This window comes from Schistocerca piceifrons, chromosome X (assembly GCF_021461385.2).
Source record: "Schistocerca piceifrons isolate TAMUIC-IGC-003096 chromosome X, iqSchPice1.1, whole genome shotgun sequence".
Classification (NCBI taxonomy): Eukaryota; Metazoa; Arthropoda; class Insecta; order Orthoptera; family Acrididae; genus Schistocerca; species Schistocerca piceifrons.
The window spans coordinates 307204182-307231740 of NC_060149.1; the positions used below are offsets into that span (position 1 = coordinate 307204182).

The 27559-nt window shown below is 37.6% G+C and overlaps 1 protein-coding gene across 1 annotated transcript in view; it reads right to left on the reverse strand.

Moving 5' to 3' along the window:
- Positions 1–27559, reverse strand: part of LOC124721723 (glutamate receptor ionotropic, kainate 2-like) — a 541952-nt gene that overhangs the window by 286436 nt on the left and 227957 nt on the right. Inside the window, exon 4 of the mRNA XM_047246817.1 lies at positions 11961–12145. Coding sequence (XP_047102773.1) covers positions 11961–12145 — 185 coding nt within the window. The remainder of the gene's footprint in view (positions 1–11960; positions 12146–27559) is intronic.

The window sequence follows — 27559 nt, forward strand, 5'->3', positions numbered from 1 at the left end:
AACTGCAAAATCTACCAAATGAGCAGTTACTTGATGCAGAAGGCATCTTACAGTGAACACATCAGAGTTTTAGATGTAAATAGCTTCCTCCAACGGAAAGACTTCACCAGGCATGGGTTTCACTTACATAAAAATGGGAAAAAGAAACTGTGTGTTAATCTGCTGAATGCCATCAAAAGCCCACTGGTAACAAGAAGTGCCATAAAACGTGTTACACCAGGACATCAAACATATTGGTGGTCAAATGAAGCTAATTTGGTGGACAATCTCAGAAGAATGAGCAATACTGCAGCTGAACCAACAGCAACACCAGGAGCTGAAGAGCCATCAGTAACAACAACAAAAGTGAATATGCAGTCAGGGTCATCAAGAAAAACACCAGAAACAGTTTTAGATAAGAAGAAGGTATCCACAGTCAGCACTAAGTCACCACTAACATCCTATGCAAATATCTCGTCAAGTGCCACAAATCAGTCAGCCCACAACATCCAAGTGGAAACAGCAAAAAATGTGAAGCCACACTCCAAATCAGTACCACTGGAAACTGTGACAAGATCTTCAACACGAAAACGCAGACCTCCAGCCTACAGCCAGGATTTTTTATGGGCAAGAACACCAGTAGCTCCCTGCTAGCAGCAAACCAAAGGAAAACAGGTGCAGAGCAAAATCTTCATGAACCAAAACTACAAGAAAACCCGGTGAGTGGTGTCAAAAATCATTCCATTGGGAAACAGTCACTATTATCCTTTAAAATATTACACCATAATGTGCAGTCAATGTTTAATAAGTTACTAGAAATAGATCTCTTCCTAAAAACAAAGCCACACTTAGATGTTCTCTGTATTACTGAACACTGGTTAACAGAAGACAAAATTTAAAAAATGCCACTTGGCGAATTTACTCTAGCTGGTTATTCTTGTCGGAACAAAAGTAAGGGAGGTGGTACAGCAATCTATGTCAAAAAATATTTAAGATACAAAATCCTCACAAAGTACAATAATATGCAAATAGAAACAGACTTTGAATTACTTTGAATTCTCCTTAATTATCTTAACAGACTATAACCTATTGATACTGAATGTATATAGAGCCCCTGATGGGAACATCCAAACCTTCAAACACTCCCTCGAAGCACCACTCACAAAAATTCACTCACTAAACAAAAATCTATTAATAAGTGGAGACTTTAATATTGACTTCCTCACACCTGGAAAAAACAAAGATGAATTGTTGAATATTACAAATTCATTCAACCTATCCCCAACTGTAAACACACCAACCAGGATCACAAAAAATTCAAAAACAGCTCTAGATCAGATTTTCATAAACGCAGACAAACTACACCACTCAATCGAGGTCATCAGCACAGGTTACAGTGACCATGAATCCCAAATACTAACAGCGAATTTAAATTACATAGGACAATATCCCACAATAACCAAAATGCAAAGGCAATTTAATGATGATAATGTAAGGCTTTTTAACTATCTGTTAACGGCTGAAAACTGGGCAGAGGTCTATAAAGAAAATGATGTAAACTACATATTTCTCCACCACTTCAATACTGCATTTCCACTGAAATCCAGGAAAATCGGAAACAAACACACAAACTCATGGGTAACAAAAGGGATAAGGATTTCCAGCCAAAAGAAGCGTGACTTAAAAAATCACATGAAACACCATGACGTCGATGATCAGTTTAGGTCATATTGTAAGACCTATTTTGCAATCTACAGAAAAGTTATCCAACAAGCAAAAAAATTATACACTCCCGGAAATGGAAAAAAGAACACATTGACAGCGGTGTGTCAGACCCACCATACTTGCTCCGGACACTGCGAGAGGGCTGTACAAGCAACGATCACACGCACGGCACAGCGGACACACCAGGAACCGCGGTGTTGGCCGTCGAATGGCGCTAGCTGCGCAGCATTTGTGCACCGCCGCCGTCAGTGTCAGCCAGTTTGCCGTGGCATACGGAGCTCCATCGCAGTCTTTAACACTGGTAGCATGCCGCGACAGCGTGGACGTGAACCGTATGTGCAGTTGACGGACTTTGAGCGAGGGCGTATAGTGGGCATGCGGGAGGCCGGGTGGACGTACCGCCGAATTGCTCAACACGTGGGGCGTGAGGTCTCCACAGTACGTCGATGTTGTCGCCAGAGGTCGGCGGAAGGTGCACGTGCCCGTCGACCTGGGACCGGACCGCAGCGACGCACGGATGCACGCCAAGACCGTAGGATCCTACGCAGTGCCGTAGGGGACCGCACCGCCACTTCCCAGCAAATTAGGGACACTGTTGCTCCTGGGGTATCGGCGAGGACCATTCGCAACCGTCTCCATGAAGCTGGGCTACGGTCCCACACACCGTTAGGCCGTCTTCCGCTCACGCCCCAACATCGTGCAGCCCGCCTCCAGTGGTGTCGCGACAGGCGTGAATGGAGGGACGAATGGAGACGTGTCGTCTTCAGCGATGAGAGTCGCTTCTGCCTTGGTGCCAATGATGGTCGTATGCGTGTTTGGCGCCGTGCAGGTGAGCGCCACAATCAGGACTGCATACGACCGAGGCACACAGGGCCAACACCCGGCATCATGGTGTGGGGAGCGATCTCCTACACTGGTCGTACACCACTGGTGATCATCGAGGGGACACTGAATAGTGCACGGTACATCCAAACCGTCATCGAACCCATCGTTCTACCATTCCTAGAACGGCAAGGGAACTTGCTGTTCCAACAGGACAATGCACGTCCGCATGTATCCCGTGCCACCCAACGTGCTCTAGAAGGTGTAAGTCAACTGCCCTGGCCAGCAAGATCTCCGGATCTGTCCCCCATTGAGCATGTTTGGGACTGGATGAAGCGTTGTCTCATGCGGTCTGCACGTCCAGCACGAACGCTGGTCCAACTGAGGCGCCAGGTGGAAATGGCATGGCAAGCCGTTCCACAGGACTACATCCAGCATCTCTACGATCGTCTCCATGGGAGAATAGCAGCCTGCATTGCTGCGAAAGGTGGATATACACTGTACTAGTGCCGACATTGTGCATGCTCTGTTGCCTGTGTCTATGTGCCTGTGGTTCTGTCAGTGTGATCATGTGATGTATCTGACCCCAGCAATGTGTCAATAAAGTTTCCCCTTCCTGGGACAATGAATTCACGGTGTTCTTATTTCAATTTCCAGGAGTGTACAATGATAAATTTATAAAGGAATCTAACAATAAAAGGAAAGGCTTGTGGACAGTTGTAAAAAATGAAACATACAGTAAGCAGCAGGTTATAAACAAAACATTAAAACTAAACCTAAATGATGAAGTCACATCAGATCCCCAAAAAATAGTAAATGGTTTTAATGACTATTTTAGCAAAATAGCAGAAAACCTGATAAAGAACAACTGCTACAGACCAAATACTCAACACCAAACACTAATAGAAACCATACCAGTACAGGCATCAATGTTTCTTCACAAAGTCTCCAATACTGAAGTACTTACAGCTATAAAAGGACTAAAGAATAAGTACTCAGTGGTAGTGACAACATTCGTGATTTAATTGTAAAGAAATGTGGAGAATCCATTGTAGAACCCCTAGCCCACATAATAAATGCATCCTTTACAAATGGAGTTTTCCCTGACCTACTAAAGACTTCTAAAATTACCCCACTTCACAAAAAGTGCTCTAAAAATGATGTATCCAATTACAGGCCCATAGCACAACGCAGCTCATTCTCAAAAATATTTGAAAAATTATTTTACACTAGATTGGAAGACTTTACTAATAAACTACCCTTATTGACAAAACACCAGCATGGTTTTAGAAAGCAAAAGACAACTACCACAGCTATTTATGAGTATCTCAACAAAACCTTAAAAGCACTGGATAATAAGGAAATCACTACTGGTATCTTTTTAGATTTATCCAAAGCCTTTGATGTAATTGACCATACCATACTCCTTAAGAAGTTAGCAAATAAAGGTATAAGAGGAATTGCAAACAAATGGTTAGAATGTTACCTGTCAAACAGATTTCAAAAAGTTGAAATTAATTTTGAAAAAAAGAATACAACCACGCATCGATCTACTGTCCACTGCTCTGACAGAATGTCCATTAGATATGGTGTGCCACAAGGCTCAATCCTGGGACCCATACTATTTCTGCTATACATTGATGATATAAGCACGAAGCTTGCTACAGGACATACCACACTATTTGCCGATGACACAAGTATACTAATAACGGGTACTGATACAGAGGACCACAACCAAAATATTAAACCGCTTATGTCGTCACTCAGCAAATGGTTCAACGAGAACAAACTGATTATAAACATACAGAAAACAACGTACATCAACTTCAGACTCTCATCCCAAAAACAAGAAATGCCTGATGTGATTCTAAATAACCAAGAGCTTATGTGTGTGGACTCTGCCAAGTTTCTTGGCATATGGCTTGAAGGAAATCTTAAGTGGGAGACTCACACAAATTATATCTCAAAAAAGCTCTCAACTGTGTCTTACATTTTAAGGATACTCAAAAAATCAGTCACAAAATCTCTTCTCATACATGTATATTATGCTTACTTCCATTCTACATTACAGTATGGAATCATATTTTGGGGGAACTAACCTGGAGGTAGATATATTTTCAAAATGCAAAAACAGGCAATACGCATAATATGTAATCTAAGACATAACGAATCATGCAGACAACATTTCAAAACAAATGGCATTATGACACTGCCCCTTGCTTACATTTATAATATCGTCTCATTTGTCAAGTCATACCTGTTAAATAATGACTGCACACTAAAATTCAATGGAGATATTCATAACTATGCAACAAGGCAGCAATCTGACCTACATATGATTCAGTCCAGAACTACCTGCTACCAAAAAAGTGTTTTAAATGTTGGGATACAAATGTATAATAATTTACCCAATGAAATCAAAGCAACAAAGAACTCAAGAGCCTTCTCACATAAGTTAAAAAAAATATCTCTTGGACCATTGTTTTTATGCAGTTGATCATTTTTTTCAAAGGGGTTAAAAATGTAAACAATATGATAAATGTTCAATTAGGTCTGAAAATTATATACTGTGCATGTCTATGAAATATACTGGATTATTATATACTGTGCATGTCTATGAAGTACACTGGACTACTTTACTATTACATTTGTATTGGCTGTTTGTATTTTACCCTACAACATTTGTATTTACTGTTTTGTTAAAGATAGCTAACGTCCTCATTGCAAAATAATGTAAAATCAATTTATTAAACATTACTTGTAAATATGGTCCCCTGACCTGTCCAATATCGTATGTACAACCTTACAATTCTATGATTTGTATTAACTGTTTTGTTTCAGATAGATAAATTCCTTGCTACAAAATAATGCAAAAATCAATTTGTATACATTACTTGTAAATAGCTCTCTTGACCTATCCAATATCATATGTACAGCTGTACAATACTATGATTGCCTGGATCAATAAAAATACAATACAATACAATACAATACATCAAAGTGATATGAGTCCATAAATGGTGTGAAATTCAAACCAGGACTTGACATTTTAGTGATTTTGAAAATGAAAAAAAAAAAAAAAAAAAAACGAAAAAAAAAATCTTTCAAGTTCAACCAGTGTGAGACAGAGTTATGACCTAGAGTAATGTTTTGTAGTGTAATGTGTATGTGATTTTAAAATTTTATTAGTCCCCATCTATCGAACTGCAGTCAGTTTTAGTGCTAATTATTGTGATGTTATGAGAACTGTGTAATGTACTTATTTATGAAGCAATGACTATTATTTGCCAATAGTGTGACACACTTTTTTGCTTATACTTATTTAGAAGTAAAAGTGAGTGTACTAAAGTAGGTGTTTAGTATAATTTTTTCATGTACTATGGCGGAGGAAAACCACCTCCAAGGGAACTGATAGCAGTACAATTCCTTGCTAACTGCCACTTGATCCTATTGAAGGCATGGATGACTTGGTGAGAAAATGTGTTAAAGCTCATTAAAAGAGTGAAAGTGCTTGTGCAAAATACTAAAAATTTAAAAAGTGAAATTTTCTGTTTGAATATGAACTACAAGGCACAGTGCAATTTAACTTTTCACAACCCATGTTCATTTATTCTTTGAAGCAAGACAGGACTTGCATAAAGTGATATGTACCTTAGAACATAATCTTCATTTATCCAAAAAGCACATCACTTATGATGATGATGCCCAATTTTTTTATAAAAATATAATCTGTGGATATTTTGTGCTATTATACAATACACTATGTGTAAATATTTTGTATGGGGATTTTAGAAATTCAGAAAACATATGAACTGTAGTTTGTGTAGAGGAGATTTCTTATGTAATATTCTTTTTTGTGTAGAATCTTAAACCCATTCTCTGAGTTCACTTGTGGTCATTGAATTGCCCAAATAGCTATTTGCAATATCTATCTGGCCAGTCCAATGAGAGGGTAATGTGACAAAGCAAGTTAGGATCGTTTTATTTCCTTTATTATTTTGCCATCTGCCTCCTTAAATTCATTTTATTTTAATTTTGCCTAATTACCATTAACATGTGCAAGTATAATCTTCATTTCCATAAAAGAGAAAGGTTGGCCCTCAGTCTTAAGGAACGTAGTGTCAAGAATAATTTTGTGCTTAGTTTTGTGTATGTAATTAATTTACTAATTTATTTTGACCATTCCTAGTTAATACTTTTGTTATAGCGTGAAATCAGTAATTGTTTCATAACTTAGATTCTATTCATTCTATTGTTGACTTATAAAAAAATACAGATTCTGTATTAATAATAAAGATTTGGAAGAAGAACTACCAGGATTCTTAAACTAGTTGTTTCGCTCTATTCAAAAACATATTAGCAAAGCCAGCCCTCAATTAATTCCAAAATAATTAACAGGTTTGTCAAAACAATTGTTTCTATAACTATATCTGTTAATTTCATTATTTAAACAAATAATTCAGCCTAACCTTCATGGTGGAAGAAAATATTAAAAGGAAATAATTTTTTGATGTATTCATTTAATTGAATGAGTTTTGTTTTAATTGTAGTTTCTGTAACTTAAACATCGAGCAATGTACAGTTTCAGTGCCTATTATTGTGAGGATATATAAACGACCAATTTTTGGTCCCTAGCACAGTCAGCCCACAGCCAGTTTTCAGACAGGACTTATGTATTGGTGAAAATAACAACAATGCATCAACTTAACACTGGAATTAGTGTAACACAAATAAGTTGTGTATTAAGACAATGAATGACAATGCATGTTGAATTTCTTTGAGAAATAGTGTCACGCATACCATATTATTCTGCAACAACTGTGAACTGTGTGATTAGGTTTCTACTGCTCATAGATGTTCAACAGCAACAGTTACCAATAGTGAACTGGCCATATAATTGTGTAGTATTTGGGCATTGTGAACAGTGAAAGTAAAGAACTGTGAAAATCAATTGTGCAACTGTCGGCTACATCATTTACAATATTCAGTGTTGTACTTGCACCCCCCCCCCCCCCCCCCCCATATTTCAGCCAGTATAACCATGCAGTCAACACCGAAGACAATCAATGAAGAAATAAAGCAAGCGAGCAACACAAATTGTGTCTCTTATCAGCCTGAAATCAGTAATTAGGTCATGTTCTTAATAGTCATTGTGTTCACCCCTTCAATCACATTTAGTGGCCATTCAGGACCTCCCTGCTCAAGAAGTTGACATTTACATTTAGTTTATACCCAATGCAGCCCAGGTCAGAGCCCTATTGTATCTTTTGCACCAGAAAAATGTGCCTTTTGTTTGGACAAAAGAGTGTCAGGATGCATTCCAGAAACTTTAAGGTGCCTTGTTGAGTGATAGATGCCTTGTTCATTCAGATCCCGCTAAGCCTGTGGTTTTGGCAGCAGATGCTTCTTCATTCAGTATCAGGGCTGTGCTCTCACATATTTGGTTCACAGGACAGGTTGATTACTTTTGCTCGCAAGTTATTGAGCAAAACTCAATGTAATCATTCCCAAATCGAGAAGGAAGCACTTGCTATTATCTATAGCATCACAAAGTTTCACCATTACCTGTGTGGTTGTAAGTTTCACCTAGTGATTGACCGTAAGCCACTTCAGGCATCGTTTCAACCATCTAAACCTGTTCTGACTTGCATGGCTCATAAGCTGCACTGTTGGGCTTTGTTATTGACCCAGTATCAGAACAAATTGTTGTACCTGCCCACATCAAAGAATGCAAATACTGATGGCCTTTGTCATCCTCCATTTGGTCCTGATTCTGAATTTGATGCTACTGTCAGATCTTGTTGTAAGATTGATGCACAGCACACTGAACTTCTACAGATTTTTCCACTGCACTATAGGAAAATCACACAGGCCACTGATACAGACCCTGACTTGAACCTTTCGTTGCACTTCATCTGTACTTCTTATCCTCATTCAGTGAAAAACATTCAGAATTCTTTCATGCTCATCAGCATAGCCTCTCCATCTGGCATGGTGTGATTTTATTGAAAAATGACTGGACAGTCATGTGTGCTTATTCCTAAAGTGCTCCAAAAAGATATGTTGTGATTGCCCAGCCAAGGGAATTTGGGAATTTAATGCACTAAACAGTGTGTCAGCACTGCACTTGGCCGGGCATAGATGCCCACACTGAACACATGAAGTCACAGTGTCACACTTGTGCTGCAACTCTATTGGCTCTGTGGCAAACAGTTTCAAAACTGCTGTGGTGATGGGTGCATACTGGCTTTGTCGGGCGCTTTTGAATCACTCATTGACTTACTGCTGTGGACTTCTATAGCAAAATCAATTCGCAGTATCTAGGAACTCTACTAGGTTGCATACTATTATTCAGGCTTTTTCATCTATTTTTTTGCTTGGAAAGTTTGCCTGATGTGTTGGCTATGGACAATGGGCCACAGTTTATGGTTCGGGATGCTGAACAGTTTTGTACAGCCAATGCTATCATAGATGAACAAACTGTGTGACTCCCACACATTGGAGCAAGCACCACTGCTCTTTCTCGCAATGCATTGCCCCCAGCCCTATGACGGTTCATCGCCAGCAGTGCCTCTACATGGCTGGCACACAGCATGCTTCTCCAATTGCTGCACCCACTGCAGCACATAGTGCCTCCTATGCTCCACAAGTATTGCTTTGCACTTAATAATTCTATTCTTTTCAGAGTTTTGGTTGCACCAGGTGCTGGGAGAGAGGAACAATTCTTCGAAGTTTGGGCACTTACAGGTATTTAAATCAAGGTTCTGCTAGGTTTGCTGTGCCACCATCAGAACCAGATTCATGCTTGTCAGTCATGAGATTCTTCTGCCAATTTTCTGTCCCCAGATTCACATCCTCCCAGGATCTTGCTGCCAGTGTGGCTGCCCCTGGGGTACTCTTCGACACTGCCTGCAGAACCGACAGAGCTGGACCCATTGCCTTTGTTGCTGCAGCATCTCAACTTCCTGATGCTCATCCTAGTGTCAGCCATTGATGCAGCAATGGTGCCATCACCATTGTCATTGTTGCAGCTGTTGTCATCACTACCCTCTCAGTTTTTCATCTGACTGGCTCAGGAAGAGGTTGGGTGATTTTTCAGGGGTTTTCTGATTGATGTTCCCCTTGGATTGGAAGACAAGTGTTGGGGCACGGCCAGGGGCTCTGTGCTGGTCCCAGTTGTGGTTTCTGGCTTCTCACACCACCAAAATTCCTGCCTCCACCACTCCCCCCACCCCGTTATCGTAAGATGGTTTTCTATATGAAGACAGAGCAGTATTTTGGGGAGGGCGATGGGGTGGGGGGAGGAATGTGCAGTCCTAAAGCATTGATTGCACATCAACCAGCACAGCACCATGGGACAGCATCAAGAAGGTGTTGACCCACATGCCATTGGAAAGAGCAGACAGCATACCTCCAAGAAGACAGAGTTTAGTGGCCCCTGTCATCACTGACTTAACCAGCCGCCCAGTTCAATCGCAGACCTGGAGAGCCTCAGTACTCAATAGTAGAAAGATGATACTTAGCCTGTGCTCTGCAAGTAGTAATAGTGTGTAAAGTAATTGCATGTAGGTGGCACAGGAAGCACAGGAACCCACTTCATAACAAGAAGTTAAGTCAGTTTCTTTCCTTAATAAAAATAAAGTTGAAACTTCCTGGCAGATTAAAATTGTGTGCCGGACCGAGACTCGAACTTGGGTCCTTTGCCTTTCACGGGCAAGTGCTCTACCAACTGACCTACCCAAGCATGACTCACAACCCATACTCACAGCTTCAATTCTTCCAGTGCCTCATCTCCTACCTTCTAAACTTCACAGAAGCTCTTCTGCGAACCCAAGTTTGAGTCTCGGTCCAGCACACAGTTTTAATCTGCCAGGAAGTTTCATATCAGCACACGCTCTGCTGCAGAGTGAAAATCTCATTCTAGAAATAAAATTTTCTATTAATTTGAAAGTTTAATATACAGATCACTTTGGATTCCTGACACCAGCTATCGCAACTCCTCACCTTCCTTGTTTGTGTTGGTGCTGACACCCACAGTAGCTGACACAAAATATAGCACATCAGTTTCTCACATAATAAATTTGTTAAGAAAATTAGTGTGAATGACAACTATTAATAATTTTATAACTTGCATAGCCATTTGTAAAATATTCTAAATAGTGATTGACTCACCTCATCAACACAATCAGTTTTTTTTTTTTTTTTTTTAAGAATCAAAGAACCTGTTACACTATAATTTAGATCACAATCCAAAGAGTACAAATTGTATATTTTACACAATTTTGATGTAAATGTACACTGATATCGATATATCGATTATATCAATCATGTAAACATATCATTATACTGTAACAGTATATCACTATTCTTGGGCACTTGGAGTGTGAGCTACACTTGATGTGAGCCATATGTAGTTGTTATGCAGTTGTAAAGCAGTTCTTTTTGTGAGGTATAATGACTGGCAGTCAGCAGAGTTCTTAACAAGAAATGTGTTTATTTTTGAAAACAGTAAAGTATGGAATAAAATAATTTTGAAGAGAAGGTATTTTTCTGCTTCATGGTTTTACTAATTTGACATACAGATAAACAGAACCTGGACACATCTTTGCAGCTTTAGCATGAAGGTACCATTCACCTATAAAGACTGTGCCAACAGAAAGAAGACTTACAACAAATGATGATACAAAATTCTTTTTAATGATTCTCTCACTGTTTACTTCATGCTTTTAATAACTGAAGACATAATCTCCAATAATAGGCAGTAACTGTGTAAGATTTGGAGTAACATTTTAACTAAATTTTGTACTTTTTAGGGGTTTAAAGAGATGCGGGAGTAACTAGAACATTTATGTAGCATGACTGTATCATGTGACACTAAAATCCAATATTTTTGCAGAGACATATTTTATTTCAGTGAGCATTCTTGGCATAAAAATCTTCACGTTCCATATGTCTGTGAGTCCTACATTTCGCCTGTTTTCCTAATCCCCCCCCCCCCTCTACCAATCCTCATATTCTCAAATTGTCCTGATCTCTTCCCCTATGTGTTACCTCCTCTCCCACAATATACCCCAACCCAACCTCTGACCTGCCTCCCACACCATTTCTTTCATTTCATCTACTCCACCATTTAGTTATCTGACATCCTATTTATATGATTTATTAGCTTCATTCACATCAGAACTGGCAGAATGCATCTGTGAGAAATGATACTATGATCTGATATCCAAATTCTCATACATGATTTTCACTAACCTATATAGATTTTTACAGAAGAAATGCAAGATAGTCTAATGGTTTCAGAAATTACATAATAATAACATAGTGTCCCCATGGTGACTCAGATCTGAGTAATCCCAAGATACTGAAAATTTATGTGCATTGCCACAAACTTAGTTATCATTTTTCATCAGGGAAATTTGATACATACTTACTTTTGACAGTGCCTTTGGATGTGGATATAAGTTAAGAGCAACATCTTGTCTTCGCTGTTTGGTATTCCATCTCATCTCAATATGAGGTATTTCAATAGTATCACAGATTGATTGAACTTGCTCAGATGCTGAACTTGAATTAGGTCCAAATATAGCCCACACACCATTTGACAGCAGCTCACAAACTGAAAATAAACAGACTGTTTGTGTTTCATATGAAATGGAAAGTACACATTTTTATTAAAGCAGCAATGAGATGTAAGATTTTTCTAACAAATTGCATATTTGTTTAGCATTTCTGATATTGGCCATTCAAAGTAATTCTCATGAGATGTAATGTTTATGTCCATGTTCTAAAAGAAGAAAGCACAAACAGGGCTTAACAACCTCTCACCAACAGATTCTTAGAGCTGAACCGCAAGTTCAAAATAAGGGGAAAGGTACCAAACATGTCATTTCTCAAGAAATATGTCTTAATCAGTTTAGAAACATCTCAGGAAACCTAAATCCAGAGAGCCAAGAAGGTATTTGAATCTTGCACCTCCTGGATGAGGGACTGTATCTGAATTCTGTCCCATCAACAGAATATGTGAGGATAACTGTCATTGGTGTAATAGTTAGCTTAATCTCAAGACTGTATAGGTCCCTCCATATTGGTTGACTTCAGTTTAGTGGAAATCTTTTAGGAAATAGTGGTTCATCTGTAAAGGAGACTGCATATAGGACATCAGTGTCACCCATTGTTGAGTACTGTTTGAGTGTTCAGGATCTGCATCAGGTCAGATTGAAGGAAGACACTGAAGCAATTAAGAGGTGGGCTGCTAGATTTGTCAGCAGTTATTTCAGACAACATGCAAGTATTGTGGGGATGATTTGGGAACTCAAATGGCAATCACTGGAAGGAAGGCAATGTTCTTTTACAGGAGTCCTATTGAGAAAATTTACAGAACCAGCATCTGAGGACAATTGCATAATGATTATATTGCTGCTAATACACATTTCACATAAGGATCATGAAGATAAGATCAGAAAGATTAGGGCTCATACAGAGACACACAGAATGTCATTTTACCATTGTTCTTTTTGTGAGTGGAACAGAAAAGGAAGTGACTAGTAATTGTACAGGCTACCCTCCACCATACATCATAAAGTGACTTATGGAGTTTGAATGTAGATGTAGGTAACTGCAAAATATAATCATTTTAGTGCTGTGCACCTGTAAGAAAAAAAAGTTTTCAGGTCTGGTATACAGTGAATGTGTTTGATCTGCTATCATGATAGGTATTTTAATTTCATTTTCGAAAATCTTCACAGATAACTTAGGAGTAAAATATGAGGTACACTTCTGTAGTGCTCCAAAATCTATGAATCTCTTTTCAAAAGACTGTATCATTATTTCTGTTTCATTTCACAAAATATTGTAAAACTTATAGGGATTACAAATAGATTGTACCATATGCTAATAAAGTGTCCTTGCCAAAAGCACCACAATAAATGAATAAATAACAAAGAGAACTACATCTATATCTACATCCATACTCCGCAAACCACTGCAAAGTGCATTACCATTATGTAAAGCCTGTTATACTGTTATCAATAATGTAACTTGCATAAGCTTCCTCTGCAGGCACCACCTGTGACCAAACCCATTGCTTCTGTAGTTTTACTTACTGGTAGTATTTCACCAAAAATTCTATAATTCTGGCACAGATTTGGACAACACTCACCTTCCATGCATTTGGTAACAATTTATTGGCATTTCTTCCTCATAATTTATTCTTAAAGTGCTCTTGTAGTTACATTTCATGCTATATCCCTCTTCCTCCTTCCTGCCCCTTCACTTAACAGAGTATTTTTCTGTGAAATGGATGTCTGTTTTCTTTGTCTGAATATTGAAGGTTATGTAAGTGGTAACTGTACACATGAATCATACATGAGATATGATGTACTTAGTCTTTGTTCACTGAATGGGTATACTGACAACCTTATATCCAAGTAGTCTTCTTTTATACTAATATTGGGTAGGTTATTATTAAGTAACTATTAAGAAATCATTAATTAAATATTTAATTGTAATTGTTGATATTAGGCAAATTCATATGGATTACAAAAGCAAATATAATGCTCTGCCATAATGGGAATATGTATGGAAAGCACAGATTTCTTCTTGTAGCAACTGATAGGTCATTATTACACCTACTGAGTAGCTGAACCAACAAAAACTGGAAAAGCTGTGTAGCTCTTCAGTGGAAACATAGGGTATACATGCTGTGTGTAATTTTAGATAGTATAGTAACAGTGTCATAACTTAACATAGGTAAGAGAAATGTTCTGGCCGAGGGTAAATACTTCAGACGTAAATAAGACCACTCAAATAGTACATGATCAGTGCACTAAGGGTCTAAATATTAGTCATACTCATCCTTTTTTTCTGAAACCAGAGACTTTTAACTTATAATCTGTACATTCATATTTTCTGACATAAAACATTTTATCTTCCTTAGGTCTTCCAGTACTATAACCAGATAATCTTCCTGAAAGATGATTGTTTTGACAATGCACCATCAAGTTAGAATTGCTTTACTTGGCATGCTGTTAAGATGTGGCAATGTAAATAATTTGTTCTTTCTTAATCTCTACCACATCATCCACTATTTCTTTCAAATATAGACATTCCTTTTCCTTTTGATGTAGTTGTTGTTATAATCATTGATTTTCTGTATCTTTTAGTTTTATAATTTCCTGTAGTTAGTGTTCAGCATATTTTCTCATAGATGGTAAAAATTCTTTTGTTACCCATTTTATACATTGTTTGGATAGTTTTTTTTATAATAAAATTAAAGAATATAAACCAGATTCATTTATGAAAATAGTATTTTTTTTCATTATATGTGAGGGGCATGTGGGAGAACATCTTATATTTCCATAAGTAATGTTATCATCTTCTTGAACATATTTTTTATTGCTTGTTTTGGATCTTTATATTACAAAAATTTACCTACATCTTTTGCTTTAAACCAAGGCTTATTATCTTTATCAATTATCACAAACACTTGTTTATTATTATATGAAAGCTTGTTGTTGACATGGTCTATAATTGACTTGATTTATACAGATTAAAAATTTGATGAAATTTGAAATGTAAAAATGGGTTGACATTGCTTGTTGCTTCATCCATTGATAAAATTTTTGTACTGGTGATATATGCATCATCACTAATATTCATTATAATTATATTTCACATATTTAACAAAATCTATTACAGTGAAAGGAAGGCAGAAAATGATAGTATTAAATTCCTAAAGAAGTTAAATTATGCTAATGCAAAATTTTACTTAAATCTACTAAAAACTGTTTCCATATAAATGGAAGCATACAAAATGTGTAAAATCTGAAGAGCTGAGAATGCAACTGATAACTGTCCATCACACAAATGTACAAAGGATAAGCATTGACATATGTGTAATGAATGTTATAAAAATTGTCATAGAAGTAGATGTAATAATAAGAAAATTATTTGGGTATGTTGAAAATATATCATGCGTAAATGTTATGAGAATTATTTAAAACATATTTCAGGTAATGAACATGTTAAAACATTATTATCAATGGAAAACGATGAGCATGATAATTCAACCAAGAAATGTATTAATTGTCAGGAAACTTAAGATTTTATATGATTTGTGTTCAGGATTATTTAAACAAAGCCAGAGGTTAAATGAAATGAAAATTAATTAAATTTTCATTTTTCACAAATCTAATGTTTTTTAATTCTATAAGGAAAGACTAAATTGTCTGAGACTGTGAGACATTTGACACTTGCTCAACTTTGTGACCATTGTAAATGACATAAATGCACTAGATATAGTAGATTTAATAAAGATAATTTAATTAATTTCATTTTATCACACAATTTACCTATCTCTGCAAGGAACCTTAATGATATGAAAGCAGTTGAATTCCAAACTATAATCAGATCTTGGTATTAAAGGCTATAGCAAATTAAAGAAAGCAGAATTAGTTAATATTACGATTTTACAAGATTTTCAGTTTCATCAAAAATTATTTCAAATGACTAAAACAAAACCAAAACGTGTACCTAATATAAATCATTTTTACAGATTTGATGATGATGTGTTTTAAAAAACTTGGCCATCAACACAAGAAAAGATAGTGAGACAAAATGAAATTTATCTATTCAGTAGTAAACTATTAAACCAAGAAAAAAGCAAAAACTGTCAAAAAGTGATTTATCTGAGATTAAAGACATAGAATCTAAATATAATGAAAAATTTAAAGCTTGTTCTGTTGACTGTAAAATTGTCTTTAACAATGTTATTATTAGCAAATTTGATACCGTTAGTGAGGAAACATATTATATAACAAAAGCACTCAGTTCTATGGTGGAAGTTGCTAAAAAGGGATCTAATTTTAGATAAGGGATAGGCTGAATATAACAGCACCTCCAAAATTGTTTTATCATATTTCTACAGGATATAAAGCATCAAATAATATTAAAGAATCTGTTCACATTTTGTGGAATAAAATCAGAGATGTATTAACATCTGATGGTTCTATTATTATAGCAAATACTACATTTAAATGTTAGCAATTCCAAGAAGTAGAAATCATAAATTTAACTGACAATAAAAGGACTAAAATATGTATTACTATAATTAATAATACTGATAACCTTTGTTGTCCTAGAGCAGTAATACCCGTATTAACTTATCACCAAATAATATCTTAGGTAGAGAACTAACTACAGGTGCAATTAAGAAAATTGGAGAAGAAGATAAAAAAACATTACCAAAACAGTTAACCAGGATATTATGTATCCAATTAGGCAAATACAATGAAGAAGGATTTACTCTATATGATATTACAAATGTTGAGCAACAATTGGATACTAGCAGTCATATAAATGTTGTATACACTGAAAATTTTCAGTTACCTATTGTGGTCCTAAGAAAGCAACAAAAATACATCTGTATAAAAATCACAAACATTTTGATGTAATTAACAGTATATCAGCATCCTTAGGATCATCACATTTCTTTGACAAATGTGTGGCGATCATTGACAACCAGTAACTGCCACCTACGAAGTGCAGAGTAAATGGTCTTTGGGGACTTGTTCTTTGATTGGGTCTTGTAGACTTGGGTTACGATGTGCATGTTGTGATTTTCTGTAGTGTTTTTTCTTGTGTTTTGTGGAATTACATGAACCTTAACAAAAGTGCCTGACCATAATTGGTTGAAGTTTTCTATGAGCGGTCTGTTGCTATAGCCAGAAAACCCACATTGGTGACCCCAATTTGTGAAAATACATTGCATTCGGTAGCTGTGTACGACCGGTTTTGTGCCAATAGACAATGTCACAACCTCCAGTTTTTCCAGCAGTGCAGGATGCCAAGACCGCAGAATGGAGCAGGGAGGAGGAGGAGATTACTGTTTAACGTCCTGTCGACATCGACGTGACGGAGCACAAGCTCAGATTAGGGAAGGATGGGGAAGGAAATTGGCCATGCCTTTTCTAAGGAACCATCCTGGCATTTGCCTGAAGCAATTTAGGGAAATCATGGAAAACCTAAATCAGAATGGTCGGACGTGGGATTGAACCATCGTCCTCCCAAATGCACGTCCAGTGTGCTAACCGCCGCGCCACCTCGCTCGGTGCAGAATGGACATTCGACTGTGAAGTGCAATACTTTACCCTGTGTGCTACTAATACACAAAGAATGTTCGTATCTCTAGTGTTTGCTCCGACTGGCCAGACGACCCTAACCTCCACCGGCACACAACACCGGGCACTGTACACATCAGCACGGACACTTTCTATGGCATTCTATGCTCGACAGAATGCTCCTCCAGCACAAGATCCCAGAAACCCCTCACCTGAGTTTCTACCACACAACATGGACCACATAGCTGTCTAGTTTCGGGGCCCACACGCATGGCCGCCCCCTCCTCAGAGCAGTCCGCCATTTAATGTGTCCCCCTCCATGCACTCACGTCAACCACACTGGGCGATGAATATGCCTAGCTGTCCTGCCACCCTTCGCACACCTCAGGTGATGCATCTGCCATGGTTCCGCCCTGTCACTCGGCACTCAATCGCAATTTCGTGCCTCTGCTCGAGATTTCGTCTGCATCGGCCATTGATTCTTCCGCACCTGTGATGCTGCTCTCATTGTGTGGCCACACATATTTCCTGCCTACAAGGACTGGATATCACATCTTACCTGCAGAGCTAATGGATGTTCAACGCTACACATCGCCCACCACTGAGGCACAGTTCGCATCAGTGAACACCATGCAGAATCCCCATATGATTTATGTCTTTCCTACACCCTCAGAAGCACTGGTTCCTGGTCATCTTCCAAAGCTGCCGCCATTACAACTGGATAACCCAGTGAGGTGGTTTACCTTGGTGGACAACATGTTGGACATACATGATATTGCAGATGACAGCACTCCTTTTGTGTGTTTAGTGAACCACCTGCATGACCACCCTGATCTCATCAGTGACTTGCTGCTGAACCCACCCAAGAGCAACAAATATGCCTCTGCCCAAGCACTGCTCATTGAACACCTTTCTCATCCACCAGCCCACATGAATCACAACATTATTTATGATGAGACTTTAAGTGACAGAACCCCCTCACAGCTGTGGTGATGCTTGCGTGTGCAGGTCATACTGAGATCTTGCCGAACTTAACACTCTGGGCATTGTGGTTGGTGAAGCTGCCACAAGAACTACAATTACATTTGCCCCCACATACCACAGCATTGCATGAGGATAAACTACAGCTGGCAGACCAGGCATATGCCATTATTCAGAACCGCTGCCTCCCTCCATGCAGCTCAGTGCCTAATACTGCCGAGGTTGGTAATCCTGTGAACATACTTCCACCGTCAGGCGAGAGAGGTCGGGTGCATGCATATCGTGGACAGCACATAGCACAACAGCCATCTAGTGGCCAAGACGGGGAACCACGAGTGGGAGAGCACCAGCCTCTCCCCACCCCAACTGGGCTAGTGATCGCCTGCCTCGCCCTCCCCCCACCTGACGCTTCAGCTGGCGGGATGAGTACAGCTGACTCACGCATATGCTGGTTCCGCTCCAATTACAGGGATGCTGCTTGCAACTGCCACCTGCCCTGCGCATTCCCAAATGTTGCACATGGGCCACAGTAGGGGCCAAGACTCACGGATACATCCAAGGGCGCCCACAGACATTGCATTCTGTCATATCCCCCACCTCACGAGGACGTCTGTACACCTTGGATTTAGGTTCACGCCGGTATTTTCTCATTGATATCACAGATGTTAGTATCATACCTCCCACATTTATCATAAAGGACATGGCACCAGCCAAACTGTTCCTTTGAGCAGCAAATAAATTGCCAGTACATGTTGACAGTTTGGCCGAGTTACCTATTGAACTCATACCTGGCAAACAATTCACTTGGTTCTTCTATGTGGTTGATGTAGACTATCCAGTATTAGGCACTGACTTCCTTTTTCATTTCAGACTGTCTCCAGACCTCCAGTCGGCCACATTATTGCACCACGCCTCATCCACTCATATTCTGTGTTCAATCGCTTCCTTGGCCCCCCCACCCCTTCAGCTTCCCGACAATTTTGACATGGCCCTCATCGACTGCTCTTCACTGGCATACAGCCTCACAACTTCCATTGCCCAGCTTCAGTCTGAGTGCTCAGCAGTCGACAGTCTCTGTGCTCACAACGCCGAACTGAACCACACTATATTGGCGGCTATGCAAGCCCTCACCAATGCACGATGCCTTGTACAATGTCTGTCAACGTCACCACCCTCCGACACTGGTGACGCACCATGTGGGACTTTGATGCTGCTGCCCAAAGACACTGGAGACACACCTCGTGGAACTGTGTTGCTGCCGATGTCGACAGCTTCTCTGGCACATCAGGTTAGTGACTCTCATGTACTACCTATTCCTGTCTGTGACAGCCCCCGAGCGAGTTTGCCAGCCCAGTTGAATGCTATCATGAATGGCATGACACACAAAATTGTCACAATAGATGGGCCACCAGTGCATCATAAAGTGCGCCGACTGTCGCGATATGAAGTACGCATCGATAAGGCTGCAGTGGAGGAACTTCTGCGGACAGGAATTTTTCGTCCGGTGGACAGTAACTGGTCTTTTCCCACACATTTAGTTCCCAAAAACGATGGCACAGTGCACCTCTGCAGCAACTATTGCTGCCTCAATGCGCGGACCATATTAGACAATTATCTGATAACTCACATACAAGACTTCGCACAAGTACTTAGCGGAACATGCATCTTCAGTGTCTTGGACTGCCAAAAGGCATATTTACAGATACCCATGGAACAGAGTGACATATCAAAGACAGTGCTGATCACACCTTTCAGCCTCTATGAATTTTGTTACACGCCTTATGGTCTCAAAAGTGCGGCCCAAACTTGGCAATGTTTTATAGACTCACTTCTGTTTAACTGCACATGCTCTTATGCATACCACGATGACATACTCATTTTTTCATCCTCTGACAGAGAACACGAACTCCACCTGCCCAGGATACAGGACTTATTGACACATAATGAAGTTGAGATCTCCTCGGAAGGTATACAACCCCCTCAGGAGCGGGTTGACTGTCTTCGCGATCTACCTCTCCCAGTGTTGTTTTGTGAATTATGCTGTCCTTTAAGAACTATCAATTTCTACTGTCATAACCTGCCAATGGCGGCTGCAATTCAAGCCCCTTTGACAGACGCATTGGCCGGGAATCAAACCTTGGGCAATCACAGAGTACAGTGGTCTGACAACATAGTGAGAGCCTTCGAAGACCTTAAGTCAGTGTTAGCACATGGTGTTACTCTTGTCCACCCTTTGCCAGATGGCTGCATTCCTATTACAGCAGATGCAAGTGATTTTGCAATCAGTGCAGTCCTCCAACAGCACGTCAGTGACACGACACAACTACTCTCCTTTTCTTTCCAAGACACTATCTACGGCTCAATGTAAATGCTCAGCATTTGACAGAGAATTGCTTGCAGTTTATGAAGCTGTAAAATATTACTGAACAGACATTGAAGGAAGGAACATAACAATTTTTACAGACCATCGACCCCTTGCGGAGGCTATCCGTAACTTTGCTGTTGACCTTCCCCCCACGTAGGTTTTGGCAGATGGACTTAATTTGTCAATACGCAAAAAACATCCATTACATCCAAGGTTCAGAAAATGTGGCAACCATTGACCGCCAGTAACTACCACCTATGAAGTGCAGAGTAAACGCTCTTTGAGGACTCGTTGTTCTTTGGTTCGGTCTTGTGGAGTTGGGATACCATGTGCATGTTGTGATTTTCTGTACTGTTTTTCTTCTGTTTTGTGTAATTACACAAACCGTAATAAAAGTGCATGATCACAATTGGTTGGAGTTTTCCGTGCACGGTCAGTTGTTACAGTTGTTATAGCCAGGAAACCCACAAATGTTACAAAACATCCAACAACAAGAATAAATATAAATGTAAGATAAAAGGAAAAACATGTTTATTATGCAAGGGTACAGAGCACAAAACTGTGGAAAATAAAATATATTGTGGAAAATGTAATCGATATTGTTATAATGAAGAATGCTTAAACAATTACCAAAAAGTTTGTAATACAGCTTATAAATGTGAAGAATGCGAGAGGATTTGTTTGGGATTCAAAGTACATAACTGCAGCTTGAAAAGATGTAAAAACTGTGGCCTAGAAGTAAAATTACAGCTTATAAATATGAAGAAAGTAAAAGGATTTGTTGGGGATTCAAAGTACATAACCGCAGCTTGAAAAGATGTAAAAACTGTGGCCTAGAAGCAAAATTAAAAATCATAAATGTTATATGCAATATAAAACAAAAAAAGATGCTGTATGTGAAAGAAAATTTAGTGAATTATATTATTATTATTATTATTATTATTATTATTATTATTATTAAAATTAAAAAAGGATTACATTTTTGAATGTTCAAAATGCAAAAGTATTGTTAAGGGAAACAGCTTAAGGGTTGTAAAAAAAGAATGTCCATAGAGAATACCTTGTACCTATAGTGGAAAATAGATGTGGTTTGATTATGAATATATATTCCATATCTCATAATAGTTCACAATTTAATGGTGATACTGTTTACAAATTCATTACAAATGATTAACTCTTAAGTCGATGACAGCTAATGAACAAAAGATTATAAATTTATATCTCATTGTGCTAAAGGATGAGATTCACTATTTTTTTTAAGCAGCAATTTTGTACAAGGATCACTTAGTAGCTTCCCAAAAACACTTTGTTTGAAAGAGCTAAAGAAAAAAATGAAAATTACTTAGGACCAATTCCTGATACAAAATATTTTTGTGTTGATACTATGAAACTGAAAGATGGAGAAATATTTCTCAAATGGCATAGTTGAAAACTTAAAGAAAACTATGTGTTCAATGTGAGGAAATAAATAAATGTGTACTGTATTTCTGATGTACATATACTGAGAAGAGGTTGTTTGGAACTAAGGAAACAGTTCCTAGAAATAGTTAATATAGATCTATTCTGATATTTAACAATTTCCAGAGTCTGTAGGCTCTATACAGATATAATATATGTCTTAAGGAAGAATTGCTGTATTGGATAAAGAACAAAAGGGGAATTATAGTAAAGACTCTATAGCTAGGCTAAACAGTTTAAACAAGAATAATATTCAAAATAATTTTTATGGTGATGAAGTAAATATAGCTCAAGTAAAGGGCTTTGATAAAGAAAACGAATACAGTTTATCAATACTATAGCTGTTTTTTCATGGTTGCAAAAAATGTTTTAAAACTGAAAATATTAAAAACAAAAATCAAAACTCAGTGGATGATTTACAACAAAATACCTTGACAAGAAGTACAAAAATATGAAATTCAGGATATAATTTAGCAGAGATGTGAGAATGTAATTTGTTTAAGCCAGCAGTGCATAAAAAGTTAAGAAATTAAAATAGTTACCTGAAGTTGTTGAACCACTCAATCCAACACATGCTTTTTATGGAGGTTGTACAAATACAGTAAAATTAAGAGCTAAAGCAGATATAATCTTTATCCATTTGTACAATATTATGATTATTATCCTGTATGTCATCAAAAATATATATAAATCAAAAATATTATACTATTGCATGGTATGGGCTTATAAAATGTAAAGTAGTAGCATGTAGAGGATTGTATCATCCTGTTTCACCTGTACAAACAGAGGTTAATCAAAACATAAAAACTGTTCTTTCCTGTGTGTGTAAAATGTGCAAAAGAAAAAAATAAATAAATGTAATCACAGAAATGACAAACGAAGTTTTACTGGAACTTGGACACTTGATGAGGTAAATAAAGCTATAAAAAAGGATATAAAATTTTAGGTATCTACAAAGTGTGGAATTTTAGAAATAAAAGCAACATTTTGTTTAAAATTTGAATAAAAGACTTTATGAAAGTAAAATTAAAAACCAGTAAACATATTTTTGAAACTAACAAAATGTATATAAAACATATAAAATAAAAAATAGGTATCAACTTTGATCTTGATAAGATAAAAGAAGAACCAAGAAAATGAACTGTTGATAAAATACCGTATGTCTGAATCCATTAAGGGGCATATTTGGACAATGGCAAAATTTGAGTAAAACTAAGTATGTGACAGATTTACAACAATTTTATGAGATACTGTTGGATGATTGTTTACATAATATAGATATAAATTTTTTTAATGAAAATATGCTTCCGAAGAAGTACAGTTTCAAGGATTATTATGTGGAAAATACACAGCTAAAAATATTTTTAGTGCAGCATTCACTATATCAAATGCAAGACACAGAATATATGATACGTTACATACGGTAGGAAAAGTTGGTACATAATTTGACACAGGCGGTATATAGTATGTATTAATGATGGTGAAAATACTGTGGAATATGCTAGGTGAATGGACTGACGAATTAGGAAATAACTGGATTACAGATTGGGCTTCAAATGGACCTAAAAGTTGTTACTGTGAGGAAAATGATAAAAATATGGACATGAAAATAAAGGGAGTCACTTTAAACTATAAGAATATTCAAAAGGTAAATGGCGAATCTATTATAAGATTAACTGATAATGAAGTGAAAGAAAATATACACTTAGAGTACAAACAAATAACTAGAGATGTAAGTACTAAAAATTTAATCAATAAACAAGTTTGTTTTACCATCTGCCTCCTTAAATTCATTTTTTCACCTTTAACTAATCACCATTCATGTACGTGAGTGTAATTTTCATTTTCATAAAAGAGAAAGATTTGCCCTCAGTTTTAAAGAATATAACACCAGATCTTATTTTGTGCACAGTTTTATGTATGAAACTGATTTTATAATTCATTTTGACTATTCCTAGTTAATACTTTTATTATATGGTGAAATCAGTGATTGTTTCGTAACTTAAATTCTATTGTTGGCATATAAACAAATATAAATTCTGTACTAATTATAAACATTTGGAGGCTCTATTCGAAAAGATGTTAGCAAACCCAGCCCTTCATTAATTCCAAAGAACTTTTCAGTTTCATCAAAAGTATTGTTTACGTAGCTATACATGTTAATTTCATCATTTAAACAAATAATATGACTTAACCTGTGCAGTAGAAGAAACTGTTAAAAGAAACAATTTTTTGATGTACTCAGTTAATTTAATGAGTTATGTTTTAATTGTAATTTCTGTAAATTTAGTTTCAAACAATGTGTAGTTTCAGTACCTATTTTTGTGAAGATATATATAAGGACCTGAATTGTGGTCATGAGACAGTCAGTTCATGATTGAGTTTCAGATGAGAAACGTGTGTTGGTTAGATCAACAACAAAACATCAACTTAACTGTGAAATAAGTGTAACACAATTAGGCTGTGTGTTAAAACAATGACAGTGTCTGCTACATACGTACTTTTCTGTTCTTCAAGAACTGTGAACTTTGTGGATAGGTTTTTACTGCTCGTAGATGTTCAACAGGAAACTACTGTAGCAGTATGTGGATGTTCATCTGCAAGCTATTAATGAGGCTTATTTGAAGTTTAAACAGTAGTGCATTTGCCATATAACTGTGTATTACTGGAGGGTTGTGAACAGTGAAAGTAAAGTACTATGAAACGCAAATGTGCACCTGTCAGCTACATCATTTAAAATAATCAGTGTCGTACTTCCGCACCCCATTTTTCAGCCAGTGTAGCAACACAGTACGTCAACACTGAGGACAACAAACAAAGGAAAAAAATGCAGGCGAACAGTCACAAGTTTCAGAATGATAAAAGAATAGTTCTAGAAGCTTATGATAAAGTGTTATATAGATATTAATTTATTATTTAATAAATAAATTTTCTATACCTTCTAAAGAAAGATAAAACTCATACCAAATTCTGTTAGTTGCTTTATGTTGCCTACATCTACATCTACATCTACATCTACATCTACATTTACATCTACATCTACATACATACTCTGCAATCCACCATACGGTGCGTGGCAGAGGGTACCTCGTACCACAACTAGCATCTTCTCTCCCTGTTCCACTCCCAAACAGAACGAGGGAAAAATGACTGCTTATATGCCTCTGTATGAGCCCTAATCTCTCTTATCTTATCTTTGTGGTCTTTCCTCAAAATGTAAGTTGGCGGCAGTAAAATTGTACTGCAGTCATCCTCAAATGCTGGTTCTCTAAATTTCCTCAGTAGCGATTCACGAAAAGAATGCCTCCTTTCCTCTAGAGACTCCCACCCAAGTTCCTGAAGCATTTCCGTAACACTCGCATGATGATCAAACCTACCAGTAACAAATCTAGCAGCCTGCCTCTGAATTGCTTCTATGTCCTCCCTCAATCCGACCTGATAGGGTTCCCAAACGCTCGAGCAGTACTCAAGAATAGGTCGTATTAGTGTTTTATAAGCGGCCTCCTTTACAGATGAACCACATCTTCCCAAAATTCTACCAATGAACCGAAGACAACTATCTGCCTTTCCCACAGCTGCCATTACATGCTTGTCCCACTTCATATCGCTCTGCAATGTTACGCCCAAATATTTAATCGACGTGACTGTGTCAAGCCCTACACTACTAATGGAGTATTCAAACATTACAGGATTTTTTTTCCTATTCATCTGCATTAATTTACATTTATCTATATTTAGAGTTAGCTGCCATTCTTTACACCAATCACAAATCCTGTCCAAGTCATCTTGTATCCTCCTACAGTCACTCAACAATGACACCTTCCCGTACACCACAGCATCATCAGCAAACAGCCAGACATTGCTATCCACCCTATCCAAAAGATCATTAATGTAGATAGAAAACAACAGCGGACCTACCAAATTTCCCTGGGGCACTCCAGATGATATCCTCACCTCCGATGAACACTCACCATTGAGGACAACATATTGGATTCTATTACTTAAGAAGTCTTTGAGCCACTCACATACTTGGGAACCAATCCCATATGCTTGTACCTTAGGAGTCTTCAGTGGGGCATCGAGTCAAACGCTTTCCGGAAGTCAAGCAATATGGCATCCGTCTGATACCCTTCATCCATGGTTCGCAAGATATCATGTGAAAAAAGGGCGAGTTGCATTTCACAGGAGTGACGCTTTCTAAAGCCATGCTGATGCATGGACAGTAACTTCTCTGTCTCAAGGAAATTAATTATATTTGAACTTCGAATATGTTCAAGAATGCTGCAAAAACCGATGTTAAGGATATTGGTCTGTAATTTTGAGGATCTGTCCTTCTACCCTTCTTATATACAGGCATCACTTGCACTTTTTTCCAGTCACTCAGGACTTTATGTTGGGCAAGAGATTCACGACAAATGCAAGCTAAGTAAGGAGCCAATGCAGAAGAGTACTCTCTGTAAAACCGAATTGGAATCCCATCAGGACCTGGCGATTTATTTATTTTCAACCCATTCATCTGCTTCACAACCCCAGTATTGTCTATAACTATGTCCTCCATACAGGAATCTGTACAAGACTCAAACGGTGGTATGTTTGTACGATCCTCCTGCGTGAAAGTTTTCTCAAATGCTAAATTTAAAATTTCAGCTTTCATTTTGCTGTCTTCTGTTGCCAGACGAGACTGATCAGTGAGTGACTGGATGGAAGCCCTCGACCCGCTTACCAATTTAGAATTATAATTTTCTCTTTCTTCCCATATTTCTATATCAGTTTCCTCATAACTATCAAATATCCTTTTGTATTGTTCTTCTCCATAAATTAGTCTTGATACATCAATAACAATAATATGTCCTCTCTTTTTTCTAAAAAATGTCTGTATTTAGAGTGTTTGCTTATTGAGGATGATACTTCTAAAAATAATATGTAAGCATGAATATTATTTTTTAATGTTTTTGATGAACTATTTACTGGTAAACTACAATTCACTATTTTTTACAGTAAGAAAGGCAGAATTAGAATTTTCTCTTTCTTCCCATATTTCTATATCAGTTTCCTCATAAATATCAAATATCCTTTTGTATTGTTCTTCTCCATAAATTAGTCTTGATAC